This window comes from Myodes glareolus, chromosome 6 (genome assembly GCF_982192425.1).
Source record: "Myodes glareolus chromosome 6, mMyoGla1.1, whole genome shotgun sequence".
Classification (NCBI taxonomy): domain Eukaryota; kingdom Metazoa; phylum Chordata; class Mammalia; order Rodentia; family Cricetidae; genus Myodes; species Myodes glareolus.
The window spans coordinates 1441862-1461354 of record NC_142031.1 but is presented as its reverse complement, the minus strand read 5'-3'; the positions used below and the strand labels follow the sequence as shown (position 1 = coordinate 1461354).

General features: G+C 51.7%; 1 protein-coding gene across 3 annotated transcripts in view; it reads right to left on the bottom strand.

Moving 5' to 3' along the window:
* Nucleotides 1-19493, bottom strand: part of Prkcz (protein kinase C zeta) — a 110863-nt gene that overhangs the window by 15499 nt on the left and 75871 nt on the right. For all 3 annotated transcript variants that reach the window (XM_085690180.2, XM_048416759.3, XM_048416749.3), the window contains 5 exons: nt 18096-18227; nt 17272-17353; nt 15229-15281; nt 14187-14375; nt 10470-10567 (listed from right to left, as the gene is read on the bottom strand). In XM_085690180.2, the coding sequence (XP_085546306.1) occupies nt 10470-10567; nt 14187-14375; nt 15229-15281; nt 17272-17353; nt 18096-18227 (554 nt within the window). The remainder of the gene's footprint in view (nt 1-10469; nt 10568-14186; nt 14376-15228; nt 15282-17271; nt 17354-18095; nt 18228-19493) is intronic.

The following is a 19493-nucleotide window of genomic DNA, read 5'->3' as shown; positions in this document are numbered from 1 at the left end:
AATTCCTAATATGTGGAAATCAGAACAAAAGACCCCAGCACCAGATGAGGATATATATATATATATATATATAGTTCCCCTAAGTCAGCCCCAGATGTCCTGGTTCCAAAGAAAATCTAGTATGCTTGTGTTAGGGCTGAGGACACCACCTTCCTCCAATAGTATTCAATATTCCAGGCTCTATGGAAGAAGGCTTCTCCATCTTCTACGAAACCCCTTGCTTTGCCCCTGGGGATCCACAGGCCTGCTGCAGTCTACTCTGAAAGTAAAGTTTTACTGAAACATCATCATACTGATTACGTGTATAGCTGGCTCTTGGTGTTCCTGGAGAACTGGCTGCATGACCCTCTTCAATGGCAAAACCATTGCTGCTCAAGCCTTGCATGTAAAACGGAAGAAGCTATGCTACAGTGTAAATCAGGTCTGCACTGCTCAAACCCTCAACACAATGAGAAAACCATGCAAATTATTACCTTGTATTGTTAGGGAAAAAAGGCAAGGGAAATCAGAATCTGACCTGGGGTGCAGTTCAGCAGTAGTGTGTTGCCTAGCGTGTGTGGAGTCATAGCTCCACCCCACCACCACATGTGCCAGCACACGTTCGGCACAGACAGACGCTCCCCACAGGGACTTGTGACACTGCGGCTGAGAGAAGAACCCAATGCACACGGCAGAACCAGTGCACACCAACTGCGGCAGCTTTTCTGTTGCTGTCCATAAAGGCAAAGGTGTTTGTGCTCTAGCCCTGAGAGAGGCAGCCTCCCTGGTGCAGACAAGCAGGGCACGCAGCCCTGAGCCACGAAGAAGCATTCAAATGCTTCCACGTGTCAACTCTCATAACCACCATGGCACCTTGGGAGGTGGGTCCCATGACGCTTGTCAGACTCCGCAAGACACCTAACATCTCAAAACTAGTCGGAGGGATCTCCTCCAGACTCTCTGGACGACTACAAAGCAAAGCATGAATCTTCTCCCCCTACCAGGAATCGCAAACGTAACGGGTCCTGCCATCAGGGAGGGGCCGAGCCCTTTCCTCAGGTGCCAACACTTCTACCACTTGGTGATAATGGCGTCCCATAATAGGGAGAAACTTAGGTCACTTCCAAGAAACACAGGCACACATCCTAGCCTGGAGGATGTTCAGCCCCCCAAAAAGCGGAAAGGCAGAATCTCTGTCAAGAGAGGCCATGGTGGATTTCTACACATGGTAGATTTCTGTCTCTGTATCGGGGCTGTGTCTCTCTTCCTTCACTCCCTATCGAGGAACTCACAACACAGGCCAAGCCGCTCTCTTTCCTCCTGCCTTGGGCTTCTTAGTGCTGAGATTACAGGTGTACACAATGCCTTACTTTCTTTCATCTATTTGGCGGGGTGTACTGTCACAATATGCATGTGAGGATCGGGGGTCGGTTCTTTCCCTCTACCTAGCCAGGCTGTCAGGGGTGAGCAGATGCCTTAACCAATAAGCCATCCTGCTGCCTCCCCGTCCCCTTCTTCCTGTTTCTGTCATAAAAGCAGCTGTGAAACTAAGGACTTTGGAGGGGAGGGTTTTACAGACAAAACCTTGGTATTGTTCTCAACATTTTTTTCACAGCAGAAATCCCCAGGAGTACCATATGGACTGCCCCGTAGGCGACTTGGGTTGGTCTGGGTGTTTGTGGCCCTGACAACACAGGGTCCTATCTGCTCCCGCAGTTAGCTCTGCACCTGGCAGGTACTCCCTGCACCAAGTTCCTCAGCCTCAGATGCTGTCTTGGGCCACGGCTATGTTTCTCAGCCAGGTTGGGGTCAACGCCTGCACACAGGCACCTGGCACTGCCCACAGTCCCTTTGGTCACACAGCCATACCAAAACCCCAAGGGAGACGTATTGGGATAGGCACTGCCCTCAACACTCTACAGTCAGATCCCTAACGCTTTTAAGGCCACACCACTGTAGGAAGGAAGCAAGTAATGGCTCAAATGGTGGATGTTGTCACTTATTCTTAGCAAAATGTGCAAAAGTTACTAACATCCAGTAGAAATGGATCCATCCGCACAAGCAGATGGAGAAAGAACATAAAGAGAAGCAGTGAGCGCCCAGACCCCGGGCCAGAGAAAGTTGCAGAGTTGTAGCTAGTGGTCAAGCCCACTGTTCCCTCACCAGGAGACAACCCAGACGGGACCCTGTGAGGACCACTTCCCCTGATCCCCAGCAACCTAAGCACCCAGCCCTGACTTGGTCAAGAGAGAAAAACTGACGGCACAAGGCAATGTGGGGACAATCGAGAAGTACCTGGCTGGCTGTTTACTGCCTTGTGTTTTATTTGAACACAACCATGCACATTTTCTTCCTTCCTTCCCTCCCTCCCTCCCTCTCTCCTTCCCTCCCTCTTTCCTGGCGGTGGGGAGGGGCTTAAAGTAGCCCAGGGAAGTCTTGAACTTTTGATCTGTCTCTGCCTCCAGACTGCTGGGATTACAAGTACACACACCACGTCCCGCTGTGCAATTTCTTAACATTTGTCTGTGGCTTTTGTGCTGACTATATGGCCGAGAAAGTGAAATCAGTCATGAACCACAGCTGCCACCAAGTGATGTCATAGCCTAGCCTGTATAGGCGATGACAGTCAGGAACACACGTGTCTAATGACAAGTTCCCCAGATCACATCGCTGCTGTCAAGACACTGCTACGCTGATTAGTCATTTGAAAAAGGCTGCTAACTCTTGGTATAAATAGGAACAATGATACAAAAGTTTTGAGGGCCCACACTCTATAGAGAAACCATTTGTTCCCAAAACTACGAGGTAAATTCTGTCATTTTCCTGACTATATGGAGAGAGACATGGGCACCAAAGATTACACAGTCCTGATATCAGACAGTCTATTCATGGGGACCTCATTTCAAGGTCCTGCCTCTGTTCCCAACAGATAAGCCATGCAGGTGACAGAGCAATGGCAAGGGGAAGAGGGATGTGGAGAGGTCAGCCCAGAATCCAGACGGTGTCACAGAGAACAAGGAAGAGAGGGACGTGGAGACTAACACCAGACATGGCTATCTCTGAGCACCCAGAGACAGCCTAGCATCAGGACATGGCAATCTCTGAGCACCCAGGGACAGCCTAGCATCAGGACCATTTTAGCAGTGTTTAGGTGACACAATTCATTTCAGGAGGCCCCAGGGAGTAAAAGTTGGCCATCTTCAGAACTGGTGACCTTCCAAGGTAATATGCATTCTTTTTCTTTTGCGGGGGACTCTTTTTTATGTGTATCCATGTGTGGTGTGTTTATACATGTGTACACATGCTTGCATATGTGTGGACACATGTGTGTTTAGAGATCTTAGATTGATGTTGGATGTCTTCCTCTATTCCTCTTCCACCTTATTCACTAAGGTAGGGACTCTCAGTCAAACCCAGATTTCACCGATTGATACTGCTCCTGTTGGGTCTCTCAGTCAAACCCAGATTTCACTGACTGATACTGCTCCTGTTGCTAGCCAGCTCGCTTCGGCCGAGACTTGAATTGGAATTGCAGGTGAAAAGCCCCAGTCACCCAGCATTTACATGGGTTTTGGGGGTCCAAACTTCAGTCCTCTTGGCCTGTGCGGCTTTAACTGCTGAGCCATCTCCCCAGCCCATAATGTTCTCTTGACAGGAAAACAGAAATAGATGTCAATATCCTGACAAGATATAACCACCTTTCCGAGCCGTTCACTGGTTCCTCTTCTTGCCCACACTGCCCTCTTAGTGTCTCTAGAACATTCTACCATCTGCTGGTGACCTGCAGGACTTCAGGCGGCCGGGTCTAGGATTAGAGGGATGGTTCCTTGTCTCTAACAACTTGCCCACCGCCGCCGTTCTCCTGGGAGCTTAGGGTGGAGCTCGCTATTGTCCCTTCCAGTCTCACACAAGGGCACATCTGCCTGATGGTTATTAAGGGTTCGGTGAGCACCTCTCACCCCCTTTCTTTCTTACTTGTTTTTGTTTTTTGAGACAGGGTCTCTCTGTGTAGCTTTGGAGCCTGTGCTTGAACTCACTCTTGTAGACCTCAAACTAACAGAGATCCACCTGCTTCTGCCTCCTGAGCGCTGGGATGAAAGGCGTGCGCCACCACCGCCTGGCCTCTCACCCCTTTCTGTCTGTCTTTCTCAGTTGTTTTTCTGATGGCATGTGACTGATGCTTGTTGCTGGCATTGTAACATCTTAGTATTCTATCCCTGGCAAGGAAGAGGACAGTGCCGACCATTCACCCGGAAGGAGAGTCCAGCTAGCATCAGTAGCCTGGGGGAGATGAGACATCAGCCCTGTGGGGGAGGCAGTGTCTGCCACTCAAAATAACATAAAGTAGGGGGCGTGGCTGAGGAAGACACTGGGAGTCAACTCTGGCCTTTACACACACACACACACACACACACACACGCACGTGCGCGCTGCACGCCTACCAGCATATACATACATACATCCCCCGCCCCACAATGAATCTGAACTAGGGTGTGGCTCAGTAGTGGAGCACCTGCTCTGCATGCGGGTTTGACCCTCTGCACCAACCAATACACAACACAAGGAGCTGAATGCTAGGCAGGGTAGCACGTGTGTGTTTGTGAACCTAACACTCAGCAGACGGAGGCAGGAGAACAGAAAGTTCCAGGTACAGCCTATGCTTCACAGTAAGACTATGTGGGGGGAGGGAGAGAAATCGACTTTCAGGGCTGACCCTGAGAGTCACATTAACAGAAGCGAAGCCTGGCACTGTCCCCAGGGTAAGGCGAAACACTGCAAGAAGTTGTTCAGCTCTGAATGGAGAGAGAAGCACACTGCAATCTCATAACCACCCCAGGTGGCACAATCACCTTTAGGTCTGTCAGTTAAGGCCACTGGCCTCACCTCCATCCCCCAGCAATACACCCCAAAGCAACCTGTCACTTCCTAGCTGGGAGCAGACAGCTAATCTCTCTCATAGACTGTGGAGGGCATGCCCTAATGACAGAAACACCTCTGTGTTGTCATTCAGTGGACACATGCGATATCACAGGGTCCCAAGGTCCCTCTGCTGCCTGGGGCTTCATGATGAGTCATGATAAGCTACCCCGTGTTCTCAAGATGGCAGAGAGAGCCAACACTGAACAAAAACACCCCTGGAACTTGTACATCTGAGTGAGTCGTGATTCATCTGCCCTAGACCCAGGCCTGCCTAGTGGCCTGGCTGTGTTCTACAGTAAGGGGCTGCTGGGGCTGCCCTAGAACCATTTCAGGGTTTGAGATGTTACGCTGTCGGCATGAAGGCTGTCCTAGAACCATTTCATTTCAGGGCTTGCGATGTTACGCTGTCGGCATGAAGGCTGTCCTAGAACCATTTCATTTCAGGGTTTGCGATGTTACGCTGTCGGCATGAAGGCTGTCCTAGAACCATTTTAGGGTTTGCGATGTTACGCTCTCGGCATGAAGGCTGTCCTAGAACCATTTCATTTCAGGGCTTGCGATGCTACGCTCTCGGCATCAAGGCTGACGTGGCTCCCACGCTCAGCTCCACAGCTGCCACTCAACACTCGTTCTTTCTATTCTGGGCTCCGGTCTGACGACAGCACACAGGAGCCTGACAGAGCCTGAGTCACCTGCCCTCCTCCCTTCCTCCCACGGCCTCTGATTGATGCTTGCCCAGTTCACAGCAGTGTGGGCCCTGCCGAAACTCTTAAGGCCACAGTCCCTCCAACTTGCAGGAGGAAGTGGTTTCGAGGGTTGGACCTGGTGCGCCCTGCCCACTGTCACTTCCTGGTTCTTATCACAACGACCTCATCTGCTCTATCTCCCACACCCAGTGGGCTCTCTTGCTTACTCCTTCCCAGTCATACCTGTGGACACATAGGAACCTTCTTCACCCCTATGTCCTAGTCTGGATGCCAATCTCTGGGCCCCCGCCTCCTAATACATCTAGGAACTACTCCAGGGGGATTACTTCCTGTTCTCCTAAGAGAAGAATCTCTCTCTTGCTTTCGTACTGTGGCAGATTTTATCATTCTCCTTAAATACACACAAAGGATCAAGTGGTATTTAATACCCATAAGTGACTTTAGGCAGGCGAGTTTCCTTAAGTATCTAAAACAAGATACCTTTGGGGGGCTTCTGCAAGAACAAACAGTGAGCAGGTCTGTCCTTTCTTAAAAGTGAGAGCAGGGCTGCCAGGGCTGCGGCAAGAGGCTTGCAGAGCAAGCCTGGTGACCTGAGTTTGAACCCCACAACCCACATAAAGGTAAACGGAAAGAAACAACTCTATAGAATTGTCCTCTGACTTCCAGACAGGCTGGCACACCCCTCCTCCCACACACAACAGTGATAATAATAAAAAAAACAGAAAAAACAAAGAACTCCACAGCAGGCCAAGAAACTTTTTCTTTTGGTGCTCAGGACTGAACCTAAGACTCTGCACATGTTAAACCTACTCTCAGCCGGGCGGTGGTGGTGCACTCCTTTAATCCCAGCACTCGGAAGACAGAGGCAGGCAGATCTCTGTGAGTTTGAGTCCAGCTTGGTCTACAGAGTGAGTTCCAGGACAGGTAGGACCCTTACACAGAGAAACCCTGTCTTGAAAAACAAAACAAAACAAAACAAAACAAACACACACACACACACAAAATCTATTCTCTGTCTCGAGCAAGTCTGTAGCCAGCAATAGATATTCCAGAGGCAGCCTGCATCCCTGTCCCCAGGCCACACTCAAACTGGGGGCACATACCAAAGGGTTTAAAAGGAGGCTTTTTCGGTTGCCATTTTTCCTGAAACAGTGCCAGCTGAAAGGATTTCCCTGTTTTTAAGAGGTTTTGTGGCAAAATTTTAATTCTGGTTACTGTTGGGGAAAAAAAACATAGAGCCATGGGGTATGGTTCCTCATACACAGATGCTTAGTGTTAAAAATGCTCCATCCTCGTATCCTGCGTGACACACATCCTGGAAGAGGAGCTGGCCTATGAGAGCAGGGCTTCCGTGAGGCCCACCGGAGTAGGCACCACTAGATTGGGGAAGGAAAGAAAGAAATCCTTATCCCTCCATCCCCCCAAGCCTGAAGAGGCCTCTTTTATAATCACCAGGCACATGTGGAAACCATTGTCTTTTATTTACTAGATTTCCACTCACCGCTGCCAGCGAGTGCTCGCGAGCATCCTGTCTGGAGTTTCATTGGTTTCCTGTTGTGTGTGATCTGCCGGGATGCAGAACACACTGACATTCATCCAGCCCCTAGCAACAGGCTCGGCGAGACCTCAGGCTGAGTTTCTGGGAGATGTCTTTATAAACCCCGTGGTCACTAAGTGGACGAGGCAAGGCAAGGAGGCATCGGGTGTATCCCGTACCCAGCTGCAGGCACCAGATTTTCTGTTCCTGGAAGCTCTGCCTCACCTTGTGCAAGGTCCGTGAGCACATGTGGTGGGTATCTCTGACTGAGGGAGAAGCTGGATTCCCTTTCCTTGGGGCTGGCTCTCAATGCTGCCATTGGCTTGTGCAAAAGACACAGCACCAACTGGGAGAAGGGCTTCCCACATTAAGTACCTTCCAGAACCTTCCAGCTTTGTTCCCAGAGGAAACACATGAAGTGTTTGCGCAAGGCAGGAAGCAAGAATCAGGAAGGGTGGGCTTCGGCCTTGATTGACTGCTGTCAGCAAATCTTCAGGACAGGCCCAAGTGACATCTTTTAGGGGACCAGGCACTGTGTTGCTGGTGCCCCCTTCTAATGCCTGATTCTAGAGGTTTGTGGCCTGCGACAGAGGCCACTCTGTGAGAAGGACTCCATGGACAGAAACACGAAGGACGCGTCTCCTAGACCTGCAAGTTAGGTCTGTTGAGTGAAGGAGCATTGTCAACCCTGTTCTGAGCCATCGTGAATCCACTGACATTCTAGCTGCCATTACGCCAGAGCTGGCAGTGACATCTTGCTGGTGCCCTTACAAGTCATGAAATCTCGGTTTTGTTTGCTTTATGAGACAGGGTCTTTCTGTGTAACAGCCCTGGATGTCCTGGAACTTGCTTTGTAGACCAGGCTGGCCTCGAACTCACAGATCCACCTGCCTCTGCCTCCCGAGTGCTGGCGTTAAAGGTGTGCACCACCACACCTGGCAACACATCGTGAAATTTGTAAGTGCACATTTTATGTTTGTACAGGAAATGTGATTTTACCCTAAGTCTTCCCCGCTCGGGCCAACCAGTTTACTGACAGGTACCCAAATGCTGGAGGTATAAAAACACATAGCAAGCCCTTCTCTGAGGGAGTTCACAGCCAGAAAGGGAGACATACGTACATACACATCCGCTGAAGGTCAAAGCAGATGGACCCAAAGGAAAACACCCTAAACAACCCAAGCCAGATGCTTCCAGGGTCAGTGAGAGGGCCAGTACAGAGAAACACGGGCAGAGAGACTTGACAGCGGTGCACGGGCCTTACTCCCGGGACCAGGCCTTGCCGCTGTGGGTGCTGAAGCTGCTGCATGGCCATCGTCCCGGCATCTCTTTCTGCACTGAGGTGACCTGGGTGGACCTGCTGGGACTCCTGATCCCTGCAAATGCTGGCTAGACCATACCAGTTCTTTGCGGTCTCACCCCTTGGGGGCGCCAAGGCTGGGCCGGGCTGGTCTGCCTTCCCTCAGGCTTGTTCCTACTCATAAGAGACGTGGTCAGGGCCAGGGCAGTGTGGAGACAGGGCCATCGGGGTGCACAAAGGAGACCATTGACTGCTGAGCCTTTTTGGTGGCTCTGGCTCGGGGGCGGGGAAGGAACAGGGAGAAAGGACTCTATGAGGCAAGGGCAGGGGATGACTATGGAGTGTGGAGATGGGGCCTGGGCACAATGTCCTTTCTCCCATGCACAGGAAACCTGGATTTCCTCCCAGTGGTGACTACGAAGTAATCAGAGCTGCCCCGGTCAGGAGAAAGATCCCAGACTAGAGCTTCCCATGCATGGCTTAGTTCCATGGAAGTAACAGTGTGGGGAGTCCTGGGGACTGGGCATCCTGAGGCAGCCGTAGCCAGGCTTCAAGCAGGAGAAAGGAGAGAATCTCAGACACATTCAGGAGTGAGAAGCAGGAAAGGATGACAACAGCATCTCCAAGAGGTGACAGGAATGCCATCAGTCACAAGGAAAAAGGCCCGTTCAGTTCAGGGCTTCTCAGATAGAATCACACCAAAGGCCAAAGCTGGGGAACTTGAACTACAAATTGGTCCCTACAAAATGTGCCCTATGGCCGGGCGGTGGTAGCGCATGCCTTTAATCCCAGCACTCGGGAGGCAGAGGCAGGCAGATCTCTCTGAGTATGAGGCCAGCCTGGTCTACAGAGCGAGTTCTAAGACAGACTCCAAAGCTACAGAGAAACGCTGTCTCGAAAAACAAAAACACACAAACAAAAAGTGCCCTATGTAGGCAGCACGGCTCACTGTGCCAAATGCACACAGCGAGGTTTCAGCTTATGATTTTATATTAACTGTGCTGACCTAGCTAAGCAGTATCTGTGAGTGTATTCCTTAGTGTGTTTCTATGTCACATGTGAAAACACAGAACAAGCAAAGCAGAGAGGTCCTTCCCAGAGTGGAGGAGATGGGAATCAGTGAACACCCATCCCCAGGGCTGGGGGGCTGGGCACAGCTGGCTTTCCCAGTCTCGAGCTCACAGTGCATGAGAAGAACGGCTGCTGAACACTTGTAGATCAGGACATTTAGCCTTAATAACCAGTCTGATAAAACAACAAGACGGCTCACTGCCGGAGGGCTGGGGACAATGTTCTGAGATCTGTGTCTAGCTTCTTCTGGGATTTGCCTCAAGCACCGTTTTCCCTTTGCCCAGCTGGTTTTTAGATCGGATTTTATTATTTAACTCAGGCTGGCCTCAAACTCATAATCCTCCTGCCTCCGTTTTCTGAGTGTCACATTTGGCTCAGCTTTGCCAGTTCTTACCCTTAGGGTTCAATAAATCCTTGCCTTGAGCAGGGGATGCAAAGCCCCCACGAGTCCTGCTAACGACAGACCAAGTGGGGGACAGTTGTAGGGACATGGTGGATAAACACGTTAGTCCCTGGATTCTTCACAATGTACGGCTTTGTTCTTAGGCCACGGGAGTTCAAATATCTTTAAAGCAGTAGAATTTCAGCATATATAGTAAAACTTAGAAGTGATGCCTTTAGTGCTAATTAATGTATGTCTCTGCTCAGCGAGCAGCAGCAGCAGCACAGGATATCTGTGATTGCTCCGGCACCCGCGTCGGACCTACGACCTGCACTTGGTAGGATACCTTCGAGAAGGTCCCATGAAAGGTGTCACATAAACTCGGATGCGTGAAGTCTACTGAATATAACACCAACTAATGGGAACCACAAAATAAGTATGATGACCTAGAAAGAACCCACACTTGCGGTCGGAAAAGGCCTGTGGGGGACACCTGGGGCTGCAGTTCAGCATGGCTTCTTGGGGGTCCGTATCAGAAAGCAGCAGAACCTCAGGAAACCCATTCCTACTTACCGGCTCGTTGTCTGGAAACAGGAGTGTAAGCCAACCAGGAAGGGGTTGCTGGATGCCTGCTCAAACACGTGCTTCTCTGTCTGCACCCAGTCAATATCCTGAAACAGAGACCAGGCAGCGCCAGTGAGGCTCCTGAGCACCACGCAGGGTGCCCTGGAGAAGGCAGGGGCGAGACGGGAAAGGCTTTCTTCTCTAAGGTCGAGGAGACAATTTGCGGATGGAAAGGGAGCGTCTATCAAGAAACACATCACAAGCAGGTATGGTGGCTCACACCTGTGGTCCCAGCACTGAGGCAGGTAAGGCAGGAAGACTGTTGGCAAGTTCAATACCAGCTTGGGCTATACAGTAAGTTCCTAGGCAGCCTGCAGTCTGTGTGAGAGAATGATCCTGTCTCAAACAAGCAAAACAAAACAAAAAATACCAAACTATCACCATCACTATCATCCTCTACCCCGTAATCCTCATCCTGTGACACCATCGTCCCTTAGGGTCATCACCACCATCACCCATCCATCCCCACTTCTGTATCACCATCATTGCTATCTCCAACATCACCTCCATCGGCCCCCCCATCCCAAGATGCTTGCTGGGGTTGGCTCTCTATACCCCGTCTTGTGTTCCCCATAATCAACTGGGACACACACCGAAGGTTGGAAGACTAAGGAGGTTTCCTAAGGCCCACAGTCACTGAGTCTGCAGAGCCGCAGGTACGTCTGGGGCTCAGCTGCTGCCACAGGGCCATCTCCCCCAGCTTTGTGCCGCAGCTCAGTCTGAGACTACAGCTTGGCTCCACCACATCCCCAGGGAACAGAGCGAGGTGAGGCTCACAACCCCCATCTTGATGTGCAGAAAAGTGAGAAGGACAGAGACATGTTCAAATAGTGCTGTCTTCGCTGGAAGGTTTTTGGAAAAGAAGATAAGCACCCAATTAGTTAGCTGGAGGCAGCCATGGCATGCCCTCTGTTGCTCCTTACCCCTAGGAGCTAAAGCATGAATATTAAAAGCCAGGAGACAGACAGATATTGGGGGTTCAAGCTGAAGACCAGAAGAGCAAAGCAGCCAGGCCACTAGAGAGTGTCTCAGTCTGCGGTCACTCTGAGAACAGGAACGCCCCTTTGTTGGTCTGAGTCTTGGTAGCGGTAAGAACTCTCTAGTGGCCTGGCTGCCTTGCTTTTCTGATTCTCAGCTTGAACCCCAACATGTATCTCTGGGTTTTTATTATTCGTGTTACAAGGAGTTCCACCTGGGGGAACAGCTCCAGCCTTTCTCCACGCAGAGGACACCTAGGCACACTTGGTCCTGACTCTAGACCTGCTCACCCAGTGGCTTGGCTGTCTTCCACCTCTCCCAAGCCTGGGCCACCCTGCCCCAGAAGCATCACTATAGGCTCTAATGAACACCTGGCACCATGCTGACGTTGCAGCACAAAAAGAGGGGGCTTGACAGCAACTCGGCAGGGAACAAGCTGCAAGGGCACCGGGAAAACCAATGCCATTAGGAGAATGATTTTACTTGAAACCAGCCAAGCCTTGGCAAACCAGCACTGCATAACAATGCCTGGGGCCAGGTGGGCGGGACGGACAAAGCTGGTGAATTCCCCCGAGAGAAGCTGAGGCGCTGTGTGTCCCAGGAGCCTCAGCCCTGCCAAGCAGAGACCAGGTTTAAGGTCAGCAGGAGACATTGGGCATTTGTCAGTGGGGGACTTGAGGGAGCTCAGGCCTTGTTCAGATTCCAGACTAAGCAACCCGGGAAAGGCAAGAGGCAGACACCTGGGAAGCAGTGGCTACCGTGCAGCCAGGGGCAAAGGTGACTCGGAGGAAGAGAACCAGTTTCAGCTCAGGAGGGAGAGTGACACCTGGTGGTGAGGACAGGCTTAAGTCATGGGTACACCCACCCACACACTCAGCAGGTCAGCATCCAAGGACACAGGAACAGCCTGACAGGCTGTTGGAGCACAAATAATGAAAACTCAGGGACAGATATTGTGGTTCAACCTGAAGATCAGAAAAACAAAGCGGCCAGGTCACTAGATAGCTCTCACCTCTGATATCTTCAGACCAAAAGAGAGCGAGTTCCTATCCGTATCCCACCTTACACTCCTCTCTAGTGCGAGGATTAAAGGTGTGCACTACCACTGCCTGGCCTGTATGGTTGACCAGTGTGGCTGTTTTACGCTCTGATCTTCGGGCAAGCTTTATTTAGTAAAACACAAATGAAATATCACTACGGGCTGTGCACTGTACAAATGCACCCTTCACGTAAAGGTCCCAAACCAACCTCAGCCCCAAGTCCTGATGGCCGGGGTGGGGGTGGAAGTCCTTTCTATGACCTGACAAACACGACACTGCTTAGTGTGGCAGCAGCCAATGGGCAGCGTCACTGTTATCACACACTGGCCTTTCTCTGCTCCCAAGAGACACAACAGGCACTCAGGATAACAGCACAACAGCAAACAGACCTGAAGCAACAAGCAGGTGACAAAGTGTCAGCCACGCCATCATCAGAGAAGCCGCAAGTCAAGGCCACAGTGGGCACTCACATATGTACCAGGAGGGAAGGGCGCACAGTGGGTACTCACATACGCACTGGGAGGGAAGGGTGCACAGTGGGTACTCACACAGGTACTGGGAGGGAAGGGCACATAGTGGGTACTCACATATGTACCAGGAGGGAAGGGCGCACAGTGGGTACTCACACAGGTACTGGAAGGGAAGGGCACATAGTGGGTACTCACATACGCACTGGGAGGGAAGGGCGCACAGTGGGTACTCACATAGGTACTGGGAGGGAAGGGCACACAGTGGGTACTCTCAAAGGTACTGAGAGGGAAGGGCGCACAGGGGGTACTCTCATAGGTACTGGAAGGGAAGGGCACACAGTGGGTACTCACGCACTGGGAGGGAAGAGCACACAGTGGGTACTCACATACGCACTGGGAGGGAAGGGCGCACAGGGGGTACTCTCATAGGTACTGGAAGGGAAGGGCACACAGTGGGTACTCACGCACTGGGAGGGAAGAGCACACAGTGGGTACTCACATACGCACTGGGAGGGAAACAAAAAAGCCAGAAAATAAGTGTTGGTGAAGATGGAAGATGGAGCCCTGTGTCCTACTGGCAGGAACATAAAATGGTGCAACCATGCTGGACACAGTTTGGGAATTTCTCCAGAAACTGCACCCAGAATTACCAGATGACCTATTAGTACTACCTCTAAAAATATATAGAAAAGAGCTGGGCAGAGGTGACGCACGTCTTTAATCCCAGCACTCGGGAGGCAGAGGCAGGTAGACCTCTGTGAGTTCAAGGCCAGCCTGATCTACAGCGTGAGGTCCAGTACAGTCAGGACTACACAGAGAAACCCTGTCTCGAAAAACCAAAAGAAGAAAGAAAGAATAAGAAGAGAGAAAGACATAGAGAAGAATGGGAAGAGGGTTAGACAAAGTCTCACATGTGAAAGTTTGCCGTCACTGTTCACAGCAGCACAAAGTCCCATAGTCCACAGAAAATGTCCACGAAGAGATGGACAGAGGGGACACCATCATTAAACTCAAGGGTTCTAATTCTGCTGCTGCAAACTTTGGAAGCGGAGAAGCCTTGACTCAGTGTAGCATGCAATTCACAGGGCCTGCGGGGATGTCTTCCTGCACAGCCACAGCCGAGCACAGACGTGCACACCCCGAATGCCACGCGACTCTTTGGTGGGCCACGCACTCACCTCGTCGTCGTGGACAAGTTCCTTCTTTACCACCTTCATGGCATAGATCTGGTCGTTCTTCTTCAGCCGCACCAGGAGGACCTTGGCATAGCTCCCACGCCCGATGACTCTGATGAGGTCGAAGTCCTGCAGCCCCAGCCCCTGAGAGATTTTGATCCCATCTACCCCGTCGATGACAGGCTTAAGGTCCTAGGGAGACCAGAGAGGGCAGGGGGTACCATTGGCCAGAATCCAAGAACTGTCCACCCTCATACGGAAGGCAGCCATGCCTATTCTTCAGCATGGAGCCAGGCCTCATGTTCCAGCACCCGGTCCCATCTAACTCTGGTTAGAATAACTAGAGCCAAGACCGTGGGCTTCTAAAAGAAAGAACTAGAAATGTAGCTGTGCCTCCATGAGGGCTCTGGGGGCCACGGGGGCTGTTCACTAGGTGAGGCTGTTTAGGCTGTGAGCCTGGGCGTGTTCTGTAGGAGGAGGAAGTTCAGTGACCTGCTCCATGAGGGTGGGAGAGTGAGGACTTGCTTCAGGAGCGTAAGGGAAACAGTGTGTGTCCCATGAGGCTGGGGAGGGTGGAGAGAGCAGAGCCTGCCCTTGAAGGGTCGGGAGAACCATGGACCCACTTGGTTCAGGGAGTGAGGGCAGAGAGGGTGGGGCCTGCTCTGTGAGGTGACTAGCAAAGGCCTTGAGCACAGTGTGTTCTTCTGCTCCCCCAAACAGGTTCACCACCAGAGCTAGCTGCAGGTATGAGGCTGGACGGAGACAGATGGAGCCCGTGGGTCAGATTCCGGGAAAAAGTCTGACTGAGGGAGCAGCTGAGGGCTTGCCGGACCAGGAAGGACAAAGAAAGCAACAAAGAGGGGCGGCTTAGGAGCAGACAAAGTGTGGCGAATTCACAACCGTCATCAGACCATGGATCTCATCGGAGCCCGGCTCAGAAACTTTCTAATATCCCTCGGCCACACTGAAATCCATGTAACTGCCCCAGAAGCAAACTAACAGGCTTCCTGAAAAGACCTTGGCAACACTCATTTTATTCACTTACCTCAGAATCATCTTTGATATTGTCATGTTTCCGAGATGAAGAAATATAAGCAACTAGAAAAGAGAAGGAAGGAAAGAAGGGTATTAAAAGGGTCACAGGAGCACAAGGACCCAGCGGACCCTCACCCCGCTGCAGGGAGCTGGGGCCTCAGATAGGATGGCAGCGCTCAGGGGCCAACCCGGGAAGCTGTCACACCAGACCCCAGTTTAAGGAGTGCTAGGCTGAATCAAAATGGCTGTGTGAACATGGCGGGGGCAGGGGGGTTACTGGGAAAAAAACCACAAGCTCCTTGGCTTAAGACGAGGTCACAGCCTGATAAATCCATCAGGCTGGAAGTCCTAGGTGCTGAAAATGCAGTGTGCACGGTCCTTTTAGAGGTGGGTGTTGTGGGGCATGCCTGTACTCCTGGCACCTGGGAAGCTAAGCAGGAGGATTGTACAGGTCAGGGTCAACTAGGGTCACGTAGTGAGACCGTCTAAACAGATAAAGGGGGCTGGGGACATATCTCAGTTGGTAAAGTGCACGAAGCCCTGGTTTAATCACCAGGGCCACGGAAAACAAGTGGGTACGATGACAAATGCCTGTAATCCCAGCATTCCACTAGGGAGACAGAGGCAGGAGGATCAGATGCTTACGGTCATCCTTCTCTACATACTGAATCTGAGGGCAAGCTGGGCTACAGAAGACCTTGCCCCCAGCAAACAAAACCATGGGGTGAAGAAGATAGCTTAATGGGTAAAATGCTTGCCACACAATTCTGAGGCTCTGAGTTGGATCCGTAGCACACCATAAAAGCCAGGTGTGGTGGAACATGCTTGTAACCCCAGCACCGGGGACTGGAGACAGGAGGATCCCTAGCAATAACATATATACATACAAATAAACACACACACTCTTGTGTCCACGCACACAGACACACAGGCACACACACACAGAGGAGAGAGAGAGAGAGAGAGAGAGGCAAGAGGGAGAGAGAGAGAAAATTGAAGGAGGAGGAGCAAAAGAAGAAAATACATTCAATATACTATCTAATAATGACTGAACATATACCCACGGTGGAAATACCAAGACAAAAGTGAAAAATCTTAAGTAAAATCACTGAACGTCTGGGACCATATGGAGGCACGAGGTTTTGGTGTATAATCTTCCAGTTTTTCTTAGGAGGGTGTGAACAGAGGGGACATGGGTCAGTTCACGGCAGAATGGGTGGGAGGGCAGGTGTGGGAAAGGCAGACGATGGATGGATAGGTGGTGGGTGAGGGATGGAAACGTGGGAGGGGAAATAATAAATAGATGGACAGGCGGATGATAGACGTTTACAGGGGTGAATAAGTGGATGCTGGACATGATGGACAGATGGATGGGTAATGGGTAAGTAGGGAGATGATGGACAATTAATGTGTGTGTGCGTGTAAGAGAGAGAAAGAGAGAGGATGATGGACAGATGGATGGATGGGTAGATAGGAAGAGTACCTGAAGGAACAACCTCTCTCTCTCTCTCTCTCTCTCTCTCTCTCTCTCTCTCTCTCTCCTTTCTCTGAGACAGAGTCTCACTATACAACCCTGGCTGACCTGGAACTTGCCAGTAGACCAGGCTGGCTTTGAATTCATGAAAAAATCCACTTGCCTCTGCCTCCCAAGTGCTTGGACTAAAGGCATGTGTCACCGAACCTGACGTTTAATGTTCTCTCTCTCTCTCTCTCTCTCTCTCTCTCTCTCTCTCTCTCTCTCCATTAAAAAGAAGTCTTTCCTCCCTCAAACGGTCCCCAAACACAACATCTGTGCCACCTCCGTGGAGGTCAGCTCTGTGTGGTGCCCAGTGTGTGGGAGGTGCCTGGCCCGGGGTCACAAATCAAGTGTTGTGTAGAGCAACTGAAATCGACACAGAGGAAGAAGTCTCAGCCTCAGGTTCCCAGCGGTGAGGGGATTACTGCAGTTACCAGGGAAGGCCAGCAGCCCCACCCATCTTCCTGGGGACACCCACACTGACTGTCGGAGAGCAGGAAGAGGGGGACCCGCCCAGCTGGGGAAAGGGGCACCTACTTCCATCGGTTTCCTCTGAAGGAAGGTCTACACCATCGTTCTTGTCATCTACTGGAGGCTCTTGGGAAGGCATGACAGAATCCTGCAAGAAAACGACAGTGTTGGAGTGATGGGGTAGGAGTTACAACCCCTCTTTGATGTCATGACTACAGGCGGCACCGTGCGTGCGTGCGTGCGTATATGTGTGCATGTGTGTGTAGATGTGCTGCTGGCTGCTGGACAGAGGTGGTGGTCGAGGTGGTCACTCAGCCAGGCTGAGGTACTGCCTTCCCAGCAGGTGTTAGATAGAAGGGATGCTTGTCAGCATGCCTGGCAATACCCCCTTGTTACACTGTGGACATTGTGCTGGCAGCCAGGCTCCTTCCCGGTCATCAGTCTAAAGGCCCTGGGACCCCGCACAGCTGAAGTTATATCAGAGATAGCTTATTAGTGATGGCCCTAGAGTCCAACCGCTGACCTCACTCAGGTCTGACCGGTCACGCTTCTGGGTTCATTTCATTATCTTAAGGTTAATGTGGGCCTGTAGGGTCAAAGGTCATACGTGCCATCAGGGTTTAGAGCAGACGCAGAAGAAGGGATATCTAGGGAGACTTATGCCCCAGTCTGGATCCTGGAATACATAGAATACCGATATGCCACCTAGGGAGCATCTTTCTTCCTTACTCTGGCAAGATGAAGATGGGCCTGTAGCCTTCCTGAGGGCTGAGGCCTTGGGTCTGGCAAACACTGGGCCGGGCCGGGGACTATTCTGCATCTAGGCTAGGCGGCACAGGCACAGGCCTCCTCCTTCCGGGGGTAGATGCCCTTCCCATGCCCCGACTTACCATATGCCTCCTGCAGGTCAGCGGGACGAGGACGTGGCAGCGTTTATGGACCAGCAGCTTGCAGTTGATGCACCTGTAGCCCTGCCTCGCGAGACCCCATATCCTTTCGCTGCACTGGCCACAGTAAGCTCTCTGCGGACAGGAATGGTAGCGGTCAGTCCCAGCTGGCCCTCCCGGGAGCCCAGGCCACACTTAAGGCGTCTGGCTGAGAAAACCCAGGCAGACGACACCTTTGCTGGGAAGATACCACAAGAGAGGGGCCTGACGCCTCCTTTGGAATGCAGGCCCGTCCTAGCTCAGTAGTTCCCTGAAGGCCAGAGGTGGCGAGTGAGACCAGGTTGTGGTGCCTGCCACCTGCCACGGTCAAGAGGAGCACAGTGGAAGCCCCTGATGGCTCCCATTCAGGATGTCAGTCAACGGCTGACATTCGGACTCGGGATAACTGTGAGCGGCTGCAACAAGTCCTTTATTGTTCACAATTTCAATGAATCTGAGAGCAGTGACTGTCGGCTCCTCTGGTAGGACTTCCATGACTTTTGCGATTTTATAAACTCTGTGCGAGAAGAACCCTGTTCAGAATCTGGTCACGCCCTGACAATAGGACAGACCTCGGTGTGGCATCTGCATCTACAAATGGAAATGTGGGTCCCCTGCTGTCCCAGAAATAACAGCTCCCTTATGTGTTTTGACTTTCTTTTAACCTTTTTGAGACAGGGTCTCATGTAGCCCTGGTTGGCCTCACACTTGCTATGTTACCAAGAACGACTGTGACAACCCGCCTCCCCAAGCGTGTGGCGTCTGCACTGGTGTCCACCTCTAACGCTCTCTGCCTTCTTCCTCCAAGGCAGGGTCTCTTCCTGAACCTGGAGCTCATTTTGGGGGAACCCAGTGACCTTCTGTCTCTGTCTCACTCAGAGCCGAGGGAGGCTACAGGCCTGCACAACCATGCCTACCTAGCTTGCTATGCAGGTACTGGGATCTGGACTCAGCTTCTGAGGGTTGCAGCAAGCCCTTGCAGCCGCCGAGCCATCTCTCTAGCCCAGCCTAAACTTCTGCTTTTCCTGCCTCCACTTCCTGAGTGCTGGGATCACAGGCATGCACAACAAGGCCCTGTCTGTCATGTGCTGCCGGGGGTGGGACATGCGAGGCAAACATTCTACGTTCCCAGCCTCTGATCATTTTGAGAAAAGGTCTTGATATGTAGCCCAGCCTGGCCTCGGCCTCCCCAATTCTGTGATTATAGATCTGTATCACCTGTGGCCCAGCCTGGCCTTGGCCTCCCCAGTTCTGTGATTATAGATCTGCATCACCTGTAGCCCAGCCTGGCCTCGGCCTCCCCAGTTCTGTGGTTACAGATCTGCATCACCGTATTTGGACAAGAGCTATTCTGACCAGGGT